The following is a 23,860-nucleotide window of genomic DNA, read 5'->3' as shown; positions in this document are numbered from 1 at the left end:
TGGTCCGGAACGATGCCGGCAGAACTTGGGAACCACAAGGTGATGGAGCGAATATTAGCAAGTACAAGTACAAGTAGGGAGTACGGAGTGCGGAAGTGCAGGTACTGAGATGCTGTTACTAGGGTACCTGAAAAGCATAAGTAGTAAGTACTCCGTACAAGTACATGTACTTGGCAAAGTACTTGTACTGTACGGAATATTAATAGTAATACGTGACAACCACCTACTGGTACGGTAATAGAGTACTTGTACTTACGGAGTACTTGTACGGAGTACTCCGTACTCTGTTAGTAGGTAGTCGTGTACATGTACTAATCCGTACTGCATGTACGGAGTACCGACAGGACTGTACAGTACCAGTGTACAAACAAGTGCCCCCCGTCGTATTACCGGTAGAAGTACGGAGTACACGTAAATACTTGCACATGCATACTTAGGTGTACCTCGGCGTGAAATCCCATGGAAGTACTGTAAATATCTCCTCCACAGTAGTAATTGCAGTACTTATTTGGAGCACCGCGGTGTACTGTACTTGGCAACTCGTTCGAGCAAGTGTACGGAGTACTTACAGCACATGTATTACTTGTAATTGTACTGTACTTACGTGTGTTGGTGCTAACTAAGTAGGGCTGTAGCAGTGGTCAGTGCGAGCCAAGGCCAGCCTTAGCGCGGAAACACCCTTCTGCGTATTACTCCGTACTTGCAGTACAGTAAGTACTTGTACTGTACATGTACCCCGTACTCCGTGATTACAGTGTGCATGCACTGTCCCACAAGTAGCCAACCAAATCTCAGCCATCCGCCGATACTGTTCTCGTGGGCCATCACTACTTGCTTGGTAGCTACCAGTGTGCTCGTCGTCCGCAAATCACTAGACGGTATTAAGAAATCAAACTTAATAGATACAAACAGCATCTCCTACAAAAATCCCTTACTGTATTTCAAATACTTGTAGGTACTGCCTAGGTATGTGCTGCAAAGAATGGAACCGTAATATTTGAAAGGCACCTCTTGAGCACTAACCCCTCCCGAATATATTCGCACTATTACTGTACGGATATACAAATTGTACATTAGCACGTGCCTTCATTAGAACTTACGGTACGCAGTATTATATGTTCTAAGCACTTATTTTACACGTACTGTACTTAAGTACAGTACGGAGTACAGCACATCAAGCAGGTTCCTGGCATAGTACGGAGTACACTTTGTGCAGTATACTTAGTGCAAAGTACAGTACTCCGTCCTTCCTTCGTAGTAGTGGCTAATAATGCTTGCAACTCTCGTCCACTAACGGTGTACATGTACTTCTACAGGTACATAAGGGCTACACGTGTTAAACTATTATCCTGTGGGTCGAGCAACCCTCACGAAATGTTGCTATTCCCATGCTCAAGCGCCCGTTTTCTTTGCAGAGCCGCTCGAGAGCCGGAGCCAACCACTCGCCCGCTCCAAACTTCTCTTAATATAACAATCGCCAACAAGATCTCAACCAAGACACCAGGTCCGACTTAAGTATTACTCGTACATTGCGTTTATAGCATTCTTGCCATTATATACTGCACATGTACTCCGTACATGCATTAATTCTCCGTACAGGTACCCTGTACAAAGTACATCTAAGTACGGAGTACATCAACTTATTTAATATCACGAATAACCAGACCACCTTTCAGTAGTACTGTACTCGTGCTATGCAAGGTGCGTTCAATGCTGGCTTAAGCCCCTTAATTTGCCTGCTTGCCACAGCAAGTCGGAGCTGCACTACAACAATTGTTTACTTGTACGGAGTTCGGATACCTACACCTACAGTACATTGTACAGTACAAGTAGTTCGTACAAGTATTAGTGCATGCTCGTTTCCCCATTACTTCAACAATTACTAGTGTTGGCTAGCGTTAGGCATTACCGCTCATGAACGCTGAACCCAATCAAGGCAGCAGCAAAATGAGCAACGACCCCAGATGACTCCGTACAAAGCCCGACTCTGCATACTATATATATGTGTGTAGTTATTATATTAGCTGTAATATCTCTAAAGAATTCTTAGAAATCCCCCCTCTTGAACTGCCAAGGCAGAATACCTCTGCTTTACTAATCCTAGCATTTCCTTTAAAACATAGTGTGTATATGTAGAGAAGCCGCAAAAGTGTATTTAAGACCTCTAGATTATGGAAGAAAAGCAGCTCTACAATATCTTAAGAATGTCTAAACCAAGGCTACTTAACGTTCTTCTTTAATTTAGTTTTATATCTTGTCTTCTAAATATACATACTGTAGTATTAAACTACTGGTGTTATGGTATCGGGCTTAGCCCGATATAGGAGAACGAAGGGAACCTGTCACGAGGCTGACTAGCAGGAAGGCAGTATGCGCAAAGACTGTAGAATTTTCGAACTAAGGAGGAAGAAAAGAGACAGAAAACAGCAAGGGCGGCGAGGAACGGCCTATATACCCAGACGGTCCGCGCGTCACGTGATGGAGGGTGTAGGGTAGGCTAGGAAGAGAATACGACATACGATATCGTCACAGAACCAAGGGACCCACTAGGAGGAACGCACACAACTAGAAGCCCTAGTTGTCAAGTAGTTTTCCCTCCTTTAAGTCTTTTAATAAACATCATTGAGAGTCCTAGAGCAGTCGCCTAGCGACTCCGTAACAGGTATTTGTCACGAAGCTGACTAGCAGGAAGGCAGTATGCGCAAAGACTATAGAATTTTCGAACTGAGGAGGAAGAAAAGGGACAGAAAACAACAAGGGCGGCGAGGAACGGCCTATATACCCAGACGGTCCGCGCGTTACGTAATGGAAGGTGTAGGGTAGGCTAGGAAGAGAATACGATATACGATATCGTTACAGTATGCGTTCGTCCTAGTGGGTCCAAGGTTGGTTCCCTCCGTTCTCCTATATCGGGCTAAGCCCGATACCATAACACTTAGCCCGATATAGGAGAACGGAAGGAACCAAGGGACCTACTAGGACGAACGCATACAACTAAAAGCCCTAGTTGTCAAGTAGTTTTCCCTCCTTCAAGTCTTTTAATAATCATTAAGAGCTCTAAAGCAGTTGCCTAGTAACTCCTTAACACTAAGCCCGATACCATAACAGTACAGCCTAACTTGTATTAATAGATGATTGGTTTGCTTACTAATATTTAAAGTGGCTAGACTACTAATCTGAGTAAAGTCTATTTTACTAATCGAGGTGTGCATATATATATATATATTGTAACGATATCGTATATCGTACTCTCTGTTATAATATTAGGCTTTGCCTAATAGAGCTATGTCCTAGGATAGAGCCACGCGCTACCGCACGTAACTCGTATCCTATAACTAAGCAGGCATTAGAGTATAAGTACTCCAATGCCTCGTACCTTAAGTTAGTGTTCCGTAGGTTTCTTAACAACTATTTCCGACCACTAGATACTGGTAGTACTAGTAACTCCATAACACTCTCTTCCTAGCCTACCCTATACTCTTCATTACGTAATTCGCAGACCACCTATATATATAGCCCTTCCTCTCCGCACTTACTGTTTTCTTTCTCTTTTCTTCCTCCTTAGTTCGAAAATTCTACAGTCTTTGCACATACTGCCTTCCTGCTAGTCAGCATCGTAACATATATTACACTACTACTTCTCTTATATAGAACTATTGTAACCTAAAATTTATAATTTATTCTGTAACACATATGGGGAGGTGTGCCCATATGGACAATAGACCAGTTAACCGTTCGACCAAATGGCCAAACTGTCAAAAGATCCGCTAGTATCCGCACTTAGTGCGGGTACTGCACCTCACATTCGCTTATAAGGCCTACACGCCTGTAGCGCGCCTTACATATTCTTTCTACTCAATTATTAATTAGTACGTTTATTATTACTAATAGTCTTCTCGAATCCCTAGTCTGTATTATCTTCTAAATGCCTCTCTGCAAATAGCAAGAGAAGGCCTTATCCTGTTATTTCCTATTAGCTAGAAATTCTTTTAATAAATACTTTAAGATTCTTAGAGTAACTACTATAGTAAATCTATAATAACTAGATTTTCTTTTACTACTCTCTCCTTCTTTATAAGGTACAAATTTTAGCTCTTAAGTAATAAGGAAATGACTTTTTTATCTAGCAAAACCATTACAATTACATACCTAGTGCATATTTCATATTTAATACCGACTTTAATTGATATATATTTATTAAGAGTTAATAATATACATAATAGTACATTAAATTAACATATATATACAGTATAAACGAACTGGAGTTGATTTTTTTTCAGCACATATTACTATGTAATGAAGTACTAGTTGGAGGATATTTGTTTTGTTACTTTTATCTTTTGCGGCAGTAATAACAGGAACCGCTCCGCTCCTAATTGCTGCCGTCGCCTAATTTTGTGAATGCCGCTGCGAAACTTGACCTGTGCCTAACATTGTGTGATTTGACATTGCTACACTTGGGACGTGGTCCTCATCTGCAGCAGCGGAACTCATCAACTCCCTTGTTGCCTGCCTGGACGCAGCTATCCTTCCTTACTTATTGAACTGAGGCAGCTGATTGGTGAGCACATTTCTTTCGAATCGTCCACCTCCTGGCTTGCAAATGCATGTCAGGACAGTCAATCAATCATTATCCAAGCACTCGACCCTGACACCGCCTGTGCCTGGTGTTGAACATCCACTAACGGCTGCTCCAAACTTAGTCCTTGTTTCCCCGCCCAGAATATGCGATAGCTTGCTACCTTTGTTCTCGTCAGAAGCTCCTTTGAGGTCAGCCGGTCACTGCAGGAGTCTAGACGAATCGTGTCAATCTGGTCTTCCTTACAACCTCACCCACGATCAACCCCTTGGTCAATCCCAACCTATCGTTAGATCGAACTGGTTCGCAGAGAATTACAAATCAGCCTGCGAGCTTGTCATCGTTCAAAATGTCCGGAAGCCACATCATCGGGAACCGCAACAGCACGCCTGAGTCGCACGGTGCCTCGTCCTTGCGACCGCCATCCTCGAGGGCCGTCGGCACTGGGAGCTCATTGCGTGCGTCCGCTGATATGGCTACTCTCGCCGGCTCATCGCCTTCGAACCGCACTCGACCGTCGTCGGATTTTTACGGTCAGTCCCGGCAGGTTCACGGGCAGGTTAGCATGGACAACGATTCTCAGGACAAACTCGCCCAGCAGTGGATCGCCGACATTGACCAGTATGAGACAACTTTGGAAGAGATGGCTGCTGCTACCTTGGACCAGGATTTCAAAGACGAGCTCAGTGCTATTGAACAGTGGTTTCGTGTCCTTAGTGAGGCCGAACGCACCGCGGCACTATATGCTCTGTTGCAACAAACCACCCAGGTCCAGATTCGATTTTTCATTCAGGTCCTTCAGCAAATGGGCAAAAGCCATCCTATGTCGGGTGTCCTGTCTCCGGCTAACTTTGACAAAGGTACGTAACCAACCGTTCGTTTCAGTACGAGGCCATGCCTGCTATATGTAGAAAACATTCTAACCTGTGACCAGATCCAATGTCCAGCCGACTGAGTGACGCCATGAACAAGCTAAGCGTGGAATCGGCCCATACCTCGTTCAACCGCAGCTCAGCTATGGTGACGACGAAGCGGCAGTCAGGGCTTGACCCGTCAACCATCAACGCCATGTTCCCCGATGCTGCGGCAGCCATTGCTACGGAAAAAGCCAAGTTTACCCAGCAGACAGGCAACCCTCCCACTTCAAACCGAAACAGCACTTCCGTTGACCCACGTGTCTCCATGTCAGGCCTCGCTGTTTCCAGCAGTCAAGAGGGCGGGATGGCCAACTCGGCTTCTCCCTGGGGGCCCAGTGGTGAACCAGCCAATGCTATGGTGCCTGCTGCGCAGACACCGATGGGTCAATTTGTTCAGGCTCCCACGGCTGGCGGGCTCAGGTCCCCCCGACCCCAGATAGGTGGCAACGCAACCCTTCAGAATCCCTCTCTTACGGTATCTGAAAAGAAACCGGCTGATCTGCCACTTTTGTCTCCCTACAACAGCGGCAGTGGCAACTGGGCTTCCATGGTCAATACACCCATGGCCCCCACATTCGGCACAGGCAACCCCAGCGGAACCCAAGCTGATATGGTCGCCAATGCCACGGCAATGAAGCTTGCGGCGCTGTCCACGGTCAACAACCGCTTTGCTCTGGATGACGTACGCAAATACCGCCGAGCCCGGTCCAATGACGCACCAGGAAGCGGTCATAATCAGACCCCCCCTCCCATGCAGGGTATGAATCTACCTGGGACCAACGTTGTCATGATAAACGAGCATGGCCAGGTGCTCAGCCGTGATCAAGTTCTGGCGATGCAAGCACAGCAGGCTGTTGGTCTTGGGAACCAGAGATCCCGTCCAAGCTCCCCAGGCACCGCCATGCCGCCAGGCATGGGCATGATGTCCCACTTCACTTCACCCCAGCACAACGGGTATCTCAGTGCATACGACGGCTCCCCGGCACATTTGAGCAGTGGCATGCCGGCCGTGAGCATGGGCCAATTGGGAATACCAAGCCACGAGGGATATCACTCGGACCATTCGGACCTGGCACGTGGGCGGTCACCTCGAGGTCGGAGGGGCAGTTCTAAGCCACCCGAGGATCCAACAGATCCAACCCTCCTCCAAGACATTCCCAGCTGGCTTCGAAGCCTGAGGCTACACAAGTACACGGACAATCTGAAAGATATGAAGTGGACTGATCTTATTGAACTGAATGACCAGGCTCTGGAGGACCGCGGGGTCAATGCTCTCGGTGCTCGTCGAAAGATGCTCAAGGTATTTGAACAAGTTAAAGGTAGGCTACACCATCCCTTTGTTCTACCTATCAGGGACTGCAAAATAACGGATTCGACAGAAGCCAAGGCAGAGGGCAAGCTAGGATAAAATGAACCTGGTGAGATGTAGGTCGACCACCAGTCGAAAGCAACTCGACGTAACCTATACGACTCTTGAGAGATACTCCAAGGATCTTGGTATTCGTGAGAAAATTTCTAGCCGGTGTTTCCTTCCCATTTATAGTCAAATAGCAGAGGAGTATTTGCAATAGCATGGCATGAGTGGCAATGTTGTCTTCCGAACGCAGTGACCCTGTAAAGGTTGTATAGAATGAATCTTCATGCAAGTATACTAGGCTGGCGATGACGAAGGAAAGAGTATGCTGTAGAGAAGGCACCCTTCCTACATGCAGTTCCTTCCTAGTTTCCTTGCCTGTACCGTGCACGTGGAGCATTCGGCATCCCCATCTACAACTGGACGGCCACGACGCTGCGGCTACATTTAGCCTACTCCTGTAATAATGACCTAGTGAAGACTTGCACCTTTCTCTAGCGATACAAGAAAATCAAGACATAAGCGGCGCCGTTGCAAGGCTTCCAGCGAGGCGTCGATGAAAGCGAAGGTTTGAAGGAGCGCCCGCAGCTTTGCTTCATTAATGAGAGCCAAAAAAGGGTTGGCACTGAACTCGTCTGGTAATTGGTCAGAGCGTGAAAATCCATCGCCTTCCTCTTGATTAAGTTCGGTTAAATCAGGCCATTGCAGTGTTCTTGTCGTATTCTTGTCGTATTCTTGTCGTATTCTTGTCGTATTGAAGGAAGGGGCTGGAAGGAGTTGTCAGCAGAAGCCTGCCGCAGGCGCCCCCGAGGACCTCTGGGGAGAAGATGTACTGTAAATATCAGTACCGATACAGAGTATGGAGTACAAATGCAAATGACAACCTGCATGTGCTCCGTACGAGTGGCAGGAATTGTGCTGCCACAAGATTTTATACCTGCAGTTTACATCTTGCTTGTTACCGGCTTGTAAAGAAACACTTTTATTCTTCAACTTCTGAAAGTTTGCTTTAACTGACGCATGGCTATTTCAACTTGTTGACATTATCCGCTCGTTGAAAGTGTATTAGTACAGTATATAATGGTGTCGTTCGCCGTAACATCACTTTGCGACCACCAACGATGCGATGCTGACATAATATATATACCATCACAGCCACAAGTACGCGCTTGTGGCAGCACCATGTTCTGCATTCTACAATACGGCCATCTGACATCGACCAGCCACCGCCCCACCTTTACTTGTACTTACATAATTACTCACCTCCCCAGTTGCAACACGAACTCGCGCAGTAGAACCGATAATAATTCCACCATCGAAATCGCATGTCGACCACTTCTCGGATATCCCTAAGAAGTCCTATCTTGGACACTCGGATGGATGATCTAGCTAATAATCCTAGAGAAGAATCACCTGACAGCGGTGCAAATAGATTAACTTCATTCAACGCCGTGCCAGTGCTTGGACTGACGGTAAACCCCGAAAGGAATTCTGATGATGGATCAGACGCCGACTCCGACCTGGAGGAACTGCAAGGTGACATTGCCAAGTTCGACGAGTCTGTTCGGGAATTTCTAGCCTCCCATCATGGCTCCTCAGACAATGCACAGGTATCCCGTGGGGGGGCTCGTGGTCGAGGAGCTCGTGGGCCACGAAAGGCGGCCAAGCCAAGGGGTGACATCACCGCACGTCTCTCCAGGGTCAACCAGGCCTTCCTTGGTGGCGACTACGACCAAGCTCTAGACCTGGCGTTTGAGGTGATCAGGATCAATGCAGAGACCCACCAGGCCTGGACGGTGCTGGCGTCCATCTTCCGTGAACGAGGCGAGAATGACAGGGCGCTCTCCGCAATGGTTTATGCTGCGCACCTCCGACCCAAGGATGTATCGGGATGGGTGAGCTGTGCATCCTTCGCGCTAGACACGATAGCAGAAAACGAAGCCGGAAATCTCCACACTGCCCGGCTCTGCTTCTCAGCCGCGCTGAGGGCCGAGCCCACCCATCTTGATTCTAGGCTTGGCAAGGCAGCCGTATGCCATCGGCAGGGTCACTTTTCTGCTGCCATTTCCGAGTACAAGCTCATACTCAAGCGTCGACCGTATGATTTGGATACAGTCCGCAAGCTTGCTGAGGCTTGTGTAGATAGTAGAAAGGTCGCCACGGCTGTTCCTTCGGCCATTCAAGCCTACCGGGAGTTCTTTGACCACGAGGCAAATCTAGATCGTCACCAAACTTTCCTCTGGCATGATATCGGCGTGTACGTGGAGCTGTTTGCCTCGGCGGAACGCTACCAGGAAGGCATATGCCAACTGAAGTCGCTGTCACGGTGGCTTGTCGGGCGATCATCGGAGCACTACTGGGATGGATGGACCGCTGACGACCGGGAGTGGGATGCCGGAGCCGCGCGGCGATCGTCCGTCCCCGAGTTCGATGCCATCAACACCAATGATGCGCTGTACGGTGAGGCCTTGCCTCGAGATCTGCGCATCCGCTTAGCAACTTATCGACTCCGGCTGGGCCACGAATCGGAGGCACTGGTACTGGCTTTCCATCATGTGATTTGTCGCAGAGAAAATGTCCGCTGACACTTTCCCAGCTTCACATGGAATGGCTGAATCCATCCGACGCCGAGTCGAAGGAGTTCGCCATCGATTTCCCCTTTCTTGTCTACGAGCTGGCAACGGAACTTGCTCATTGTGGACGACACTCCCAAGCTATCAAGTATTATGAGTTGCTCCGTGCCATACCGGGAGATCCCGACCCGGCTACGTTGCTGCAGCTGGGACGCTGTTACCTTACCCTGGAGGAGCAACCCACCGCCGAGGAGTGCTTTCTTGCGGCGATTGATGTGGATGAGGATAGTATCGACGCCCGCATCGAGCTGGCAAACATGTACGAGAGAGCCAGAGAGGATGAAGAGGCCCTCATACTCGCCGCTGAGGCCATGGCCCTCCGGGAAGCGCGGGATTTATCGGGCGCAGGCGCCTCCAGCATGGGAGCCTTGACGAGCGCACCATTGCTGGAAATTTCCAAACATGGCTTGGAGCGGCGCCGAAAGGCTCCCTCTGTCCGCCCAAAAGGTAAGCCAACAGGGTCGAAGGACGACGCAAAAAAACCGGTAATCCCAAAGCGGTACCGTGCAAAGCGGCTCGCAGGGCCGGATAAACGGCTCCAGGATGAGCAAGCACGAGCAGTCAAGCTCTCACATCAATATGAGGTCGTCCGGGACCTAAAGCGGAAAATCCTTGCCGGTCGCAACGATCTCCTCCTTTCCTGGATGTCGACGTCGCAGGAGCTTGTGGACGACTTCAGGTCGTTGAAGAGATTCTACACCTGGGACAAGTATCTGGGCTTCCTCGGTTCCAGGGGCCCTTCTCAGGTCTCAGGAGTAGTACCTCCCGACTCAGAGCTGTCACAAATGTACGAGCGGCTGACACGATGTGAGTTACATTTTGCTGTTTAATTGACGTGGGACGAACGCGCAACTTAACAGAAGCATACAGCTATTGCTCCGCATGGCGACCAGCATGGGCGAGAGCTTGGACGTTCAAGCTTGATGTCTCATGAAGGCATCTCTTTCGAAGACTGGCTGGATTTATTTCTGGATTATGCCATTGCCTTGGCCATTCTCCACCGACGGGAGGAGGCATATCAAATTTGTCAAGCTGCTAAAGATTCGACGGTGTTCCAGTCCTCTGAACATGGCTTTGCAATCTACGTTGCCTGGAGTGGTAAGCAGAGCCAGCCGCAGGACCATATACTCCGACTCGTCTGACTTGGTTACCAACTTAGTATGTGCCATCTACACAGGCGACGAAGAAAGATGTGTAGCGACAGCTCGATATCTTATGAGGGATGGCGCCATGACAGATTCTTATCGAATGTTCGCTCTCCTTTCAAGGCTCTGTCAATCCCCTGTGTCTTGGTACACGTCGGGCCCGGCACAGAAGTTTATCCTGCGGCAGATCAAGGCCATCGATGCCAGACATGATGGAGCGATGATGCAACTTTGGGAGCATGGCAGAGCTGATGGAGGGGTGGGCGACAGTGACTTGCCCACCACCAGCATCGATGTTTGCTTGCTGATGCTCTATGGGCATATCCTATTTACTTCCACGAGCTATGCATACTCGTTGGGTTAGGCGGCCTTCCGTACCGTTGTCTTTTCTCAGCTTCGTGTGCTAACGATTGCAGGGTACTTGTTGCGCGCACGATCCCTTGACCCGACAAACCCCATGGTCAACCTGAGCCTTGGCTTGGCGTATGTCCACTATGGATTAAAACGACAATCAGCAAATCGCCAATTCCTGCTGCTGCAAGGTCAGGCATTCTTGTCCCAGTATCTGCAATCTGGCACGGGATGCTACATGGGGGAACGCCTCTACAACGTGGGGCGATTATTTCAACTGCTGGGAATCGGTTTCATGAGCTCGGAATATTATACCCAAGCATTACGGGCCTGCAAACAAGAAGGGGGGGGTAAGGATCTCACGACGTGCATTTTGATGAACAAGATTGTGTCATTGATGGCTTTGAAAAACAATGCTTTGGCACTTTCGTTGCTGAAGAGCAACCTGAAGCTGTAATGTGACGGGCACGTGGGAGACAGGGGTGGTGTCACCTAGAGCGACGATGAACCAAATATCATGAAAAATGAAAGAGATCAGATGACTTCCGACGTGCATTGTTTCTCTGCTATCTCGGCCGTCTGTAGTACTCCATGTTCCGTAGGAATTGGATTGATTATAGCAGAGATACTTGAGCGATCTTGTAGTTTCAATAATTAGGACCAAGTCGCTGTGAGCATTACTTCTCTGCAGGCCATATTGGTTTATACTCGTAACGGGCATGGGTAGGCTATAGCTATTGCAAGGACGAAGGTAATAGATGTATTGACCCCTTGAGAGGCACCACTTCCTTCGTCTGGGGAGGGGAGCTCTGCTAGTTGTGTATACATGTATCTAAGACTATTATACGGAGTACTCTGTAAGGTATTAGTCCCCTTCCTGCAAGCAGTCCCGTGTCTTGTAACGTGATCCATGCAGCTAGCACTACAAGTACCGTATGTCTCCTGACAATTTCTCTTGATTGGACTCATGAAAGATGCTTCAGAAGCACACTTAAAAATAACACTGAATTACTAATACTAATACTATCAGTTTTTTTATTATTTCCAAATGTTCCAGCACTGATTTGTCTAAAAACAGCTAGGTGGCTATTGCAGCGTAGGAGTAAGTTGCATCTTGTGGCAGCAATGCTTTTCAGCCAAATCTTCAATTTACCGTACAGTACGGAGTAAGGAATACATATATTAATTTACTTACTTACATGTAAGTAAATACTTACTCTGTACAGTATTACTCTGGATGGATGTTCATCCGTATGAATGCTAGCATGGATTGAACGTGACTTAGCGCGTCAAATTCATCGCACCTCCATATTACCCATTATTATTGCTAGATCCGCGACAATGAATGCTTATATAATCAGAATCGATGACAAATATCTAAGAGTGGGTCTAGTTCTCTCGCTAGGGCACAGTGGTAGTGGCGCACACTTTTCTGTCAATCGAAGACCAGTCGAACGGCAACCACCTTCCTGACTAACTACTCAAACTTCATTCACCAGCAAGATGGCGAGTGAGTGAGGATGAACTCCATGGTTTTTTCCCCGCAGGGAATGCTAACGAGTGACTGGGCAGAATCGAAGAACTCCTCGCAACATAACCAGTGGCGCAAGGCGCACCGAAACGGGTCAGTTTGCGTACAGCAGCCGACGACCTGAAACAAAGCCGCTCACAAATCATTAGAATCAAGAAGCCCAAGACTTCGAGATATCCGTCTCTGAAGGGTACCGATCCCAAGTTTCGCCGGAACCACCGGCATGCTCTCCATGGGACTGCCAAAGCACTGGTAGGACAACCATGGTATTTTTCATGATTTACGGTTGCTGACACGTTCCAACAGAAGGAAGCCAAGGAGGGCAAGCGAGCTGCGGTTTGAATATGGTAGCATTGGTGCAGAGGAATGGTGAACTTTTGACCGGATCCCCGAGTTAGCCTGACAAAAGCGACGGATCTGGCACCCATACGTGGGATGGACATAGCCGGTCCTGCCTTGAGAGGCAGGTGATGACGGTGATGGGTTTAGTCCATCTACTTCGTCGTCTTATTGTTTCTAGTTCGGAGGTCATGCCTAACTGCGAATCAAATGCTTTGTTTCAAATGGCAGGCGCCCTGTGAGCTGTGAGCTAAAGGAAGGGATATACGACTTCTTGCGACGTCAGGTGCCGATGAATCTAGCCCTAGTGGTTGTATGCGAACCGGAGTGCGGTCAGATCACCGTCGTTGACTTGTTTCCATGTCGTATCCGTAGTTATCCATCGTAGCGTACTCCTTGTTCCTGCGTAATTGGTATCAGATTTCTGCACGACCCATCCTGCATCATGCGTAATTGTCTCCGTCTCAAATGTTGCGATAGAGATGAAGTGAAAAAGAACAAGGATAAATCCCCGTGTTGTCGACCGACGACGGCTTGACGTTTGGGTAGGTGACGGGACGAATGGATATACTTGAAGCTTGATGCATCACGAATGGACTGGCTTTGGCATAAATATTATTACATCTCCTGCAAGGCAACCAAGACTGCCGCACGAGATGGAGTCCTTTAGTTTGATATCAGCCGGGTCGGGTTAAATATCATTATAGTTGAGACGCTTGTTCTGGGCCTTGCTGACTGGCTGGTGTCTATTGGCACGGATGGGGGCTATGTAGATGGTTAAACGGGCCTCAACACGCAGAGGCGGTCAAGCCATGGTGTATGATATGACCAACCAGTGCTCTAAGGCATCGCCTGGTCTATTCGTGGCTGTGAACAAAGGCATAGGAGGCATAGGATGGATCATGATGAACCCCGATACACTGTAAAACCAGCGGCTTGGACAAGTTTCCCCGAATTCCGATATTGAAACTCGCTGATCCAGTTCCAGATGTCACTCAGCGTGCCTTCGAGAGGCACGTGGGTGGTTCTGCCTCGATGCGTCCGTCTGGTGCGTACGGGATGTCATTTCCCGAATTTCGCGAGCTCATAATAAAACAAACAGGAGTCCAAGTCCGCTTGCCGCTAGATCATGGCTGGAGCCCGCGAAAGGCATACTGCCAAAAGGCACATTTGGTGCCCTTGCTTTCGATCTTCGGCAGTCATCGACAGAGCATTCCTTCCGCCACATGCCAGGCTCACATCTACCACCACCATTGCATAGATCTTAAAAGGACCAGACAACGCGGACCTGCCGCGCCCACCTTGCACACGGACTTTAAATGTGGGGGTTAGCCATATTGCTGGCCGTAAGGTTGCTGTGGTTGTTGCAGTGGCGGTCCAGCTTGTTGAGTCCATCCCAGCTGGGGCGGATGCTGCAGTTGGTTTTGACCTCCATTGGCCATGGCCAGGACATCGGGGCGGTTTTCAAGCGGTTGGTGAAAACTACAGATGTGACAAAAAACATCCTTGTAGCCCTTGATGGAAAAGGGGATGATGGGCTACCAGCCATCGAAGTCAGCGTCTTGGTTCTGCAGCAGGTTTTTCGTTAAATGGGAGGGGAGGGGAAGGTAAACGAATCCCAAGGCGAACCCTGCTCTCGCTGGAGACGCTTCAATTTTGTGTCGTGGGGAATCATGGAATTGGTAGCAGGCGGGAGAGACTTTGAGGCGCGACAATAAAGCGATGCAATACCTGAAGAAGTGGTGCAGCACGGAGCAGGACGATCATGTACTTACAACAAAACAGAATGTGAACCAGGGATGGCTCTTGATTACGCGGCCTGACATGTTGCCGCAATGGTGGCACTGACAAACGACACCTTCGTAACCCTTTACTTCCTTGCGAAAGGTGTGCTCGCCGCACACGAAGAAGAAGAACATTTCGGGTTGAGATCGCCACTCCCCACGAGACCGTTTCTTGGCTTGAAGTGATGCTGGCGACGGTATTCAGGTCAACTTTATCGTAAGTCGAGGCAGGGCATGGCAATCTTGATGACATCAACAACTGCTTTTGCGGGGTCGGGATTGCGAGTAGGATGAATCATGACGGAAAAAGCCTGACGCGATATTCGGCCTGCATGAACTCTTGGCGCAGCAGTCTAATCGAACTGTGGGGAGCGATGTGGGAGGGTAAAAAGGGGGCTGTGCAAGTACGTTTCACACACGCTCAGTGGCTCAGAGGGCATGTGATCGTCATGGCCTGAGCCATGGATACGGCTGCCAGGTCGCGGGACAGGATACTGAATACTCCAACTCAAATGAGAGAATGGGTAATTAGCATGGGCCTAGGAATTAGTTATACCTTTAACGGTGAAATGGCAGCACACAGCTATCATGAACGAGTACACAATGATTAGATCCAGAAACAACTACAGAGTACTAGTAAAATATAAATTGATTCATTTAATTATATATTTTTTATGATTCTTCATTGAAGTATCTTTATCTTATCTTACGGAGTTTAGAGTATCAGCATGATAATTAAAAGCTATTAACTTTGAGCAAACAGTTTAAAAATTAACCACTGCACCCACTCATGAAGCTATTGACACTTTGAGAGAGTGTAACACAATGTTAGCATGCGTTCACATTCTGTACAGGCTGCCCCACTATGAGTGAGTGCCATTAACCAGACCCGCACTGGTTGTCCATTCACGACCCTACTTACTCCGTAGACCTTGTCATAGATCGGTCGGTACTTGGAGAATTTTCATGCGCACTTGGAACGTACAGTAATACTTACTTAAGTACTGTACTTACATGTATACTTGGTCGTTGTACTCCGTACTTACTCCGAGCACCCATCGCAAAAGCGGGCAGTGGAAAGGAAAAACTTTTTGAATCTCAACCTTAAGTATGGAAGCCCCGACCTTTTTTTTGTTACCCCTCGCCTTCTCCTCCCACGGGAAGAAGCGCCCCCTCAAATCCGACCAGTCGAGCCTCGCACCGCCTAGCTAATCGTCAACCTCGGGACTTTTATTATAGATGGCTGCCGCAACCCTCAAAAAGGGCGTCCAGGTCCTGGACCACAGAACGGCACCTGAAGTCCTGGCCGAGTATAACCGCAGCGATGGGCTCGACATCCATGAGCTAATGGACACGGCCAAGCATGGCGGCCTCACCTACAATGACTTCCTTCTGCTGCCGGGCTATATTGGCTTCCCTGCCTCAGAAGTCTCGTTGGACTCGCCCATCACGCGTCGCATCACCCTCAAGACGCCGTTCGTCTCGTCGCCCATGGACACGGTGACGGAGCACGAGATGGCCATCCACATGGCGCTGCAAGGTGGTCTAGGTGTCATCCACCACAACTGCTCGCCAAGTGCCCAGGCCGACATGATCCGCAAGGTCAAGCGCTACGAGAACGGCTTCATCCTCGATCCCGTCGTCATCCACCGCAGCCTCACCGTTGGCGAGGCAAAAGCCCTCAAGGAGAAATGGGGATTTGGCGGTTTCCCTGTCACTGGTACGCACACCCATCTAGCACCCTTCATTCTGACTCGGTATTTCATGATTATCACCCCATAACTTATAACTTTCGTTCCGCCGTATGGAATTTCATTTCATGTGGACACCTGTATACTATGACATCGGCTCATGCCCAACCCCACCCTTGCCTGTCGCTGTACCAGTGCTCATTTGTCCCCTGGGTCCATGCTGACGACTGAAGCAAAGAAACCGGCAAGTTGGGCTCCAAGCTCCTCGGAATTCTGACCAACCGAGACCTCCAGTTTGAGGAGGACAATGATGTGCCTGTCTCGAGCGTTATGGTGACCGACCTCATCACTGCGCCCGATGGCGTCACTCTCGGCGAAGCCAACAAGATCCTCGCCAAGTCCAAAAAAGGGAAGCTGCCCATCGTTGACAAGGACTTTAACCTTGTTTCGATGATCTCCCGCTCCGATTTGACTAAGAACCAGCATTTCCCCTTGGCGTCGAAGCTGCCTGACAGCAAACAGCTGATATGCGCCGCTGCCATTGGCACTCGTCCCGAAGACAAGATACGGTTGAAGGGGCTCGTCGATGCCGGTCTGGACATCGTCATCCTCGACAGCTCTCAAGGCAACAGCATGTACCAGGTTGAAATGATCAAGTGGATCAAAGATACGTTCCCCAACTTGGACGTGATCGGTGGAAACGTCGTGACGCGCGAGCAGGCTGCCTCCCTCATCGCCGCTGGCGTCGACGGTCTTCGAATCGGCATGGGGAGCGGCTCCGCCTGCATTACGCAGGAGGTTATGGCTGTCGGGCGTCCCCAGGCTGCTGCCGTCTACAACGTTAGTCATTTCGCTGCCCGCTTTGGCGTTCCGTGCATCGCAGATGGCGGCGTGCAAAACGTGGGCCATATTGTCAAGGGCCTGTCCCTGGGCGCCTCCACCGTCATGATGGGCGGCCTTCTGGCAGGCACCACCGAATCCCCAGGCACTTCGTTCGTCTCACGGGAGGGAAAGCTGGTCAAGGCGTACCGCGGCATGGGCAGCATCGACGCCATGCAGGACAAGAAGGCCGGCGGCGGCGGCAAGGATAGCCAGAAGAGCAACGCCGGCACCGCGAGATACTTTTCCGAGGGCGATAGCGTCCTCGTCGCTCAAGGCGTATCGGGTTCGGTGGCCCACCGCGGCTCCATTAACAAGTTCGTGCCGTACCTGGCTGCTGGGCTGAAGCACTCGATGCAAGACTGCGGCATGACGAGCCTGGCTGAGCTGCACGAGAAGACCGTTGATGGAACAGTTCGCTTTGAGCTGCGCACGTCAAGCGCTCAGCTTGAAGGCAACGTCAACATGGAGGCTTACGAGAAAAAGCTCTACGCATAACACAACTGGGAACGAAGAGCGTTTGTCATGTAAAAAAAAAATCTCAATTTATTGCCGGAGTTTTGGGCTTCGTGAAGCAGGGTCAAATAGATACACAATAGGAGACTGAATTCAAGTGGAAACAACAGCATTCATACACACACAAGTCAGGTGCCGTGCGAGTTCATCCAGCGAGCCTCATGTTCGTTGAACTGATGAGAAAAAGGCCATCAGCAGGCACCCGAGGCTGTACACAGGGGCTTCAACGCCGTACCAGTTGCCTTGCGGCTACTGCTTCTCCTGGCCTTGCACACCTGGGGGGTAGTGCATCGGCTGCTGCCCCGCGGGGTAGGCCTGCTGGATGCCCTGCTCCATATCGTGCTGCGGCGGCTGGACATAAGCCGGCGCGGGCATTTGCATGCCCTCCTTCTGGCTCTGGTACCCCTGGGTGATGGGACCGGCGGGTATGGCCCTGCGCTTGACCTCGTTGTCCTGCTGGATGAGTGCGCAACAGAGGCACCAGTAGCTTGTGCAGCAGTCGCCCAAGCCGCTACCCTGGATGCCATATTTTTCTCGTATCTCGCTACGCTGGAGGAGGTTATAGCTAGAGGAAGGGGAAAGCGGAGGAGGCAGAAGTCAGATTCAAGGTCTTTGATGTGCAAGCACTGGTAACTGGGGGGCTCTTACATCCACCCGCAGCCGGTGAAGCAGTGAATGGCGCCAAAGACAAGGCATTCGCCATTGATCGCCTCGCTTGTCTCCATGGTCGGATCCTTCATGCGATCCGCCGTTTTGCCAAAGACTTGTATGATTCGAGAGCCATGTCAACACGCTGTGCCCCAAGGGAGACTAGAAGAAACATACGGATGCATGGCAGAAAGCAGGCGAGGAGGCAAGAGGAGCAGGGTGAGCAGTTGCAGAGACTGCTCTCCCATTCTGTAGAATGTTGGCGCGGGGGCTCCATGTTTGATTACCGTAGGTGATCGATGGCGAGTGGTGTTTTCAGCAGGCGCAATCTGTGAATTTGCCCACGGGTGGTCGAACGCCTGGTGTTGTGAATGGGATGTTGAAAATGTTGGGGCGTCAGGTCCGAGTTAGGCGCCAAGACATTGGCAGGCGCCACAGCGCTGAGGCTGTGCAGGCAGTCGGAGTAATACGTAAGTACTTACTCTGCAGATGCTGTAATTACTCCGTAGAGCCGATATACAGTACTTAGTTAAGTATGTACTTTCATGCACTTTGTAAGTACATTCCACAGGCACTTGTTGTAAGGCTAGACGCAAGAGTACAGGAAAGCTCGGCTAGGCCGGAAGGTGGGGCAGACCTGGGAGAGTGGAGTCTGCCCTATCAACCAGGCGGCCACAAAGGCACAGAATCGTAAAAGCTTGGAAGGAGGGCAAGCTTTAGTCTTGAATACAACCTTACTATTGAACAATTGAACAAGGTGCACTTGCTTACCTGACTGTCTCCGAACGGGCACTTGTACTGACCTGAACCACAGTTAGTAATTGTAAGTACTTAACACTAATCAAGTAAGTAATAACTACGGAGTCCGTAACGGATACTGCGCACTCGGTGTGCGCTCGCTATTTTTAGCACAGCACATTAACGAGACCTATACTCCGTATAACGAGACCAATATGATGCTTTTTAGTACCCAGTACTCCACACAGGTGCTTACAGTATAAGTACTGCACACGGCACAACAACCAATGGTGCCTCGATCATTCAGTTGCACGTACTTACGACGAGCGGGAAAAGGCATTTATCGCACTGCAAGCAAGTCCCTATGGAAGGTGACTGGTGTCATGACTAATACTTGCTTCCCATCGTGCCGAATAGTACTCCCCCCCCTTGCGAGGATGGATCCTCCATGTTGCACTGTGGTGACGAGACTGAGTTCTGCCTCGCCCACAGGAATACAAGTCTTGTACTTACGTACAGTACAGTACACTTATGTGTACTTACTGTGGCGAAAATGTCGATGCGGTACTCCGTACTGTCGTCCCCTTTACCTTTATATCACCAGAATGAACCACTGGTACAACAAAGTACGTGCACGTGCAATTACACTGTCTGCCGTGCGTGTGCAGCATCAGTTGTGGTTTGTCCAGCTAGCACCTTAGCTGGACGCTCGCCGCAGACCTACACCTACCTGGAAGAACGATTATTTAAGCAAGGGTAGTATTCCGTATGAACCGTAAATGAATCAGCAACGGCATTCGTTCGCTTCTCAACGTAATCCGTGTACCTGATTTCATCGGTGCCTCATGCGGTACCCCGAACTCAAACTCGCCATCATCAGTTAATTGATTTTCTGTCAGCAACTTTGTCGGAATCGTCGACAACGAGGAGTGGTGGCTGCTTCCCGAGCCGGGCCATTTCTCCTCTTTCTCCTGTCCACTTGACGAAGCCTTTCTGCCATCCCAATCTCCCGTTACATTACCTGCCTCACCCGACGTCACTCGTTGTCGCCTTGTCGGTTCGAACATTTGTCAAATCCAGCTCTTCACTTTCGACCAGAGGCACGACACCATCCACGTCAACATATGCAGGAAAAGTAGTTCATTTCCCCCAGTCCAGACCCAACTATCGCAATCATCGTTCATCGAGTACCGATATGGGGCCGGTCCATTGTGGGTATCTTGTCGATCGACAAATGTTTTCCGTCGTCTTCTGACGCACAGCGACGGTTCCCATCCTGCAATTTGGGGAACCATCTTGGCACATTCTGTCGTTTGCCATAAATTGAATGGCCAAGACATGGATTGCGGAAGCTCAGTTGTTGCTCCGTCACATCGCGGTTGCTTCGTCGAGCAGCATTGGCCAGGTCGGTCAAGTGACCTGCCAACCCACCCCATGGCGAGTACGGGGTAACGCACCGAGGCACTCGATGAAGCAGTGCATCCTCATGCCCCTGCAACCTTTGGCTCGATTCATGTGAATGCCATCCACCCCTTCCACGTCTGGCAAGGATGAGATGCTCCCCAGAGCCAACGTTGGCTGGTAGAGAGACGCGCCTGCCCTTCCATCCGCTGTTGTCGCCCTCACTCCTGCCACCAAATATCCCCTGCCAACTCGAGCTGGAAGGAAATGCAGCCAGCTAGCTACTGGGCTTGGAAAGGGAGCACAAGCGAGAGTGGCGGAGTGCAATAGTGGTGCAAGAAAGGCAAGTGCACCTCGCATTGTCGGCCTGAAAGGTGTGGCAGCCACCCCAACCGCCCAAATCCCACATCTCATCACACCTTCTCGTCAAAATTCAATTCTCTACTATCGCGTATTTCTAATCACTCTTTCTATTCTGAGTGGCAGTTCTACTATCCAGCATCGCGGCATCCCCTTCATGACATCGTCGTCGATGATCGACTGTGAACACCACCATCAGTAGGCTGAACGAGGCAGAATTGTTCGCCCGAGACTGCTCCAACATTCAGGTCTTGGGTTTTTACGGACCACTCCTGTTTACATCTTGGTAATTGATCACCGCCCACCATGGCACAGTCCCGTGACCATGAAAACCCCTCGTCACCGAGATCTTCAACCGGCGGTGCAGAATCGTTTAAAGGAACCCCAGATACAAGGCTAACGGCATTCTCTCCCGACGGCGGTTCCGCCAAAACATCCAAAATCCTCCAGGGACTTGCCCATTCGCCTTCTGCTACGCCACCTGCTGGCTTCTCCGTCAGCAACTTCCGCAGTGGAGCTGCCCATCTGGACCCCTTCATCACCCCCTCGCACCAACCTGGAACCAGACTCTCGCCAACGGCATCGACCTTCAGTCCTTTTCCAAGCACAGGCAAAGTACCCTCGTCAAACGACAGTGAGCCAGTCGCCGCCGCTTTGAGCAATGATTTGGGCCTCTCACGTCATCTCGACGTCTCGTCTCCTGCCTCCCTTTCTGTATCCGAAGTGAATAACTGGCTAAGTGCAAGTCTCTCCACCCGGATCGATCATGGGGTGCCACGGACAGCGGCTAACTTGATATTTGTGCCCCTTCAGGAGGTGGAAGGACCCGGAGAACCTCCCTACGGAACTCGGATCTTCGACGCACTCCATGGACACGTGCACATCTACTTCACTGACATACGAGATGCTTGTGCAACCTATTCCAAAATCCGCCTAGCCGAGAAGGGCTGGAAGGTTGAATATGCAGATTCCTCTCGAGTGTCGGAACCAGTGAGTCGTTTGGCTCGGAGTTGAGCTACCCCTCATGTGTGCTGATCTGATTTGCTCACAGGACGTCGTGGCGGGCACCGAAACCGTCATCACACAAGCAGGCCAAATTATCCTTCTCGCCGCTGTACCCCAAGGTGTTTCTATGGATGCCCTTCAAGCCATGCAGACTGTGCAGCGGCTCTTGGCATCGTATGGTCGTCTGTTTGCGTTCATCAAGCGCTCAACTTTCCCCAACGGATCGTTCAGAGCCATAGTCGAGTTTTGCGATGTATCGTGCATCATTCTGGCAGTATCGAACTGCAATAATCTCTTCACCCCAGAGGTTTGTCTCTCCCATAACTTGGATTGAACCGAGGGCCTAATCGCCATGTCCTCAAGGGCATCCATATCATTGTCTCAACGCACGGTCCCGATATCGCGGCCATGTCCACTCTGGCCGATGCGGTTCAGACACTCTCTCTTGGTAAAGCTGGCGACGGCAACGATCAACACCTTGCTTCGGTCAGTGCGCCGGCCACTATCCGACCACTCGCAGCGCCTGATATTCGTGCCCATTCCCAGTTCGCCATGTACCCCTTGGTCTTTCAATCACCTTTTGCCACTGGGATGCCATACACACTGGACTCTTTTCTTTCCGCAAACACGCACACCCATGGCCAAATCACACCCGTACCACAAATTTCCCCATCGTACCCGGTCATCGGGCCATTGTTTCACTCCCCGCCTTCACCGGCACTTACCGCACATCATGGCTATAGTCCTTCGAGGCAGTTGGCTGGCTTTGGCAAGCCCGATACTCGAAGACAGAATGCGATGCGAATCAGCAGGTCCTCCTACCACAATGTGGCCAGTCATCACAACCACGTCGATATAAATCGGATCCGGGATGGCATTGACGTTCGCACAACAGTATGTACATGCATCCCTGGTAATGTGTATCATCTAATCAGGAAGATAATGCTTCGAAACATTCCCAACAAAGTCGATCAAGCGATGCTCAAGCGAATAATTGACGAGTCAAGTTGGGGAAAGTACGATTTCATGTATCTGCGCATTGATTTCGCCAACGACTGCAAGTACGTCCGATCACGGTTGACAAACCGTGTCGATGGACGTTGAGCCATGTGCTAAGGGCGAAAATAGTGTCGGCTATGCTTTTATCAACTTTGTCGACGTAAGTCGTCTGAGCGTGACTGGTAACAACTTCATGATCCTTGCTGACGGCGACATTAGCCACTGGATATCATCGACGTCAGCCACCACCCGCCCCCCCCCCCCGCGCGCCCCCATATCCCTCTTCGAGCCACCGGCATTCGCTTTGCACTTGTGCTAACAGTCGAGAGTGCAGTTTGTTGAAGCGCGCGGAAATCAGCGCTGGTAGGTTTGAGCTTCTTGGGCCTAGTACCATTCTAACCCGAGATAGGAATTGCTTCAAAAGCGACAAGGTGGCTGAGATTTCATACGCCAGTTAGTGGCGCTCCCATTCTACTATGAAAAAAAATATGGCTGACAAGGCTGACACAGCCATACAAGGCAAAGACTGCCTAGTACAGAAGTTTCGAAATAGCTCTGTCATGCTGGAAGCACCGCACTACCGACCTAAGGTGCGTGTGCCCGTCCCCGTCCCCGTCTTGCAGTCTTGGCAGGGAAGAGGAGCTAAGAGAGCGTTGGCACAGCTGTACTTCACCTCCAATGGCCCCATGCCTCAACTCGCAGGGCAAGAAGAACCGTTTCCCGAACCAGACAACCAGTCAAAGATGAAAAGAAGCTGCGAGAATGCAGAGCACGTCGGTAGGCATCGTCCACGCAAAATTTAATAGTACACAAGCTTATACTTCGCAGGGCTATTCACACCAAATGCAGGGCAGCACTTCCGCGACGAGCAACGGCGTAGACGTTCGCAGTATGACCGAGGTACTCGCCTTGCCGCGTTGGAGGAGTACGACTATGAGACGGCGATTCAACAACACCTCTATGGGCCGGCGGCGCAGCAATGAGGAGTGT

The 23,860-nt window shown here is 50.2% G+C and overlaps 6 protein-coding genes across 6 annotated transcripts; 5 read left to right on the top strand and 1 right to left on the bottom strand.

The window, feature by feature from the left end:
* Positions 1-4,928: 4,928 nt before the first annotated feature.
* Positions 4,929-6,904, top strand: DCS_06500 (SAM domain-containing protein; the record flags this gene model as incomplete). Its single annotated transcript, XM_040803788.1, has 3 exons — positions 4,929-5,439; positions 5,514-6,815; positions 6,876-6,904. The coding sequence occupies 3 exons, from the start codon at positions 4,929-4,931 to the stop codon at positions 6,902-6,904; spliced, it is 1,842 nt and encodes a 613-aa protein (XP_040653892.1).
* A 1,271-nt stretch (positions 6,905-8,175) lies between these two features.
* Positions 8,176-10,992, top strand: DCS_06499 (Transcription factor tau subunit sfc4; the record flags this gene model as incomplete). Its single annotated transcript, XM_040803787.1, has 4 exons — positions 8,176-9,387; positions 9,447-10,290; positions 10,354-10,581; positions 10,643-10,992. 4 exons carry the CDS (start codon positions 8,176-8,178, stop codon positions 10,990-10,992), a joined length of 2,634 nt encoding a protein of 877 aa, XP_040653891.1.
* A 1,490-nt stretch (positions 10,993-12,482) lies between these two features.
* DCS_06498 (60S ribosomal protein L29) lies at positions 12,483-12,852 on the top strand (the record flags this gene model as incomplete). Its single annotated transcript, XM_040803786.1, has 4 exons — positions 12,483-12,489; positions 12,552-12,603; positions 12,660-12,762; positions 12,817-12,852. 4 exons carry the CDS (start codon positions 12,483-12,485, stop codon positions 12,850-12,852), a joined length of 198 nt encoding a protein of 65 aa, XP_040653890.1.
* A 3,020-nt stretch (positions 12,853-15,872) lies between these two features.
* On the top strand, positions 15,873-17,701 carry DCS_06497 (inosine-5'-monophosphate dehydrogenase IMD2; the record flags this gene model as incomplete). Its single annotated transcript, XM_040803785.1, has 2 exons — positions 15,873-16,353; positions 16,563-17,701. The coding sequence occupies 2 exons, from the start codon at positions 15,873-15,875 to the stop codon at positions 17,699-17,701; spliced, it is 1,620 nt and encodes a 539-aa protein (XP_040653889.1).
* A 267-nt stretch (positions 17,702-17,968) lies between these two features.
* Positions 17,969-18,644, bottom strand: DCS_06496 (Protein CADMIUM RESISTANCE 3; the record flags this gene model as incomplete). Its single annotated transcript, XM_040803784.1, has 3 exons — positions 17,969-18,284; positions 18,368-18,482; positions 18,545-18,644. 3 exons carry the CDS (start codon positions 18,642-18,644, stop codon positions 17,969-17,971), a joined length of 531 nt encoding a protein of 176 aa, XP_040653888.1.
* Positions 18,645-21,172: 2,528 nt separating this feature from the next.
* On the top strand, positions 21,173-23,853 carry DCS_06495 (meiosis protein MEI2; the record flags this gene model as incomplete). The annotated part of the gene is made up of 9 exons (XM_040803783.1): positions 21,173-21,856; positions 21,918-22,178; positions 22,235-22,932; positions 23,000-23,030; positions 23,090-23,107; positions 23,205-23,233; positions 23,280-23,323; positions 23,381-23,647; positions 23,699-23,853. The coding sequence occupies 9 exons, from the start codon at positions 21,173-21,175 to the stop codon at positions 23,851-23,853; spliced, it is 2,187 nt and encodes a 728-aa protein (XP_040653887.1).
* Between the last annotated feature and the right edge of the window lie 7 nt (positions 23,854-23,860).

The sequence above is a fragment of the Drechmeria coniospora genome, chromosome 03 (genome assembly GCF_001625195.1).
Source record: "Drechmeria coniospora strain ARSEF 6962 chromosome 03, whole genome shotgun sequence".
In the NCBI taxonomy this organism is placed as follows: domain Eukaryota; kingdom Fungi; phylum Ascomycota; class Sordariomycetes; order Hypocreales; family Ophiocordycipitaceae; genus Drechmeria; species Drechmeria coniospora.
The sequence above is the reverse complement of the archived record's forward strand: the minus strand, read 5'-3'. Positions and strand labels throughout refer to the sequence as shown.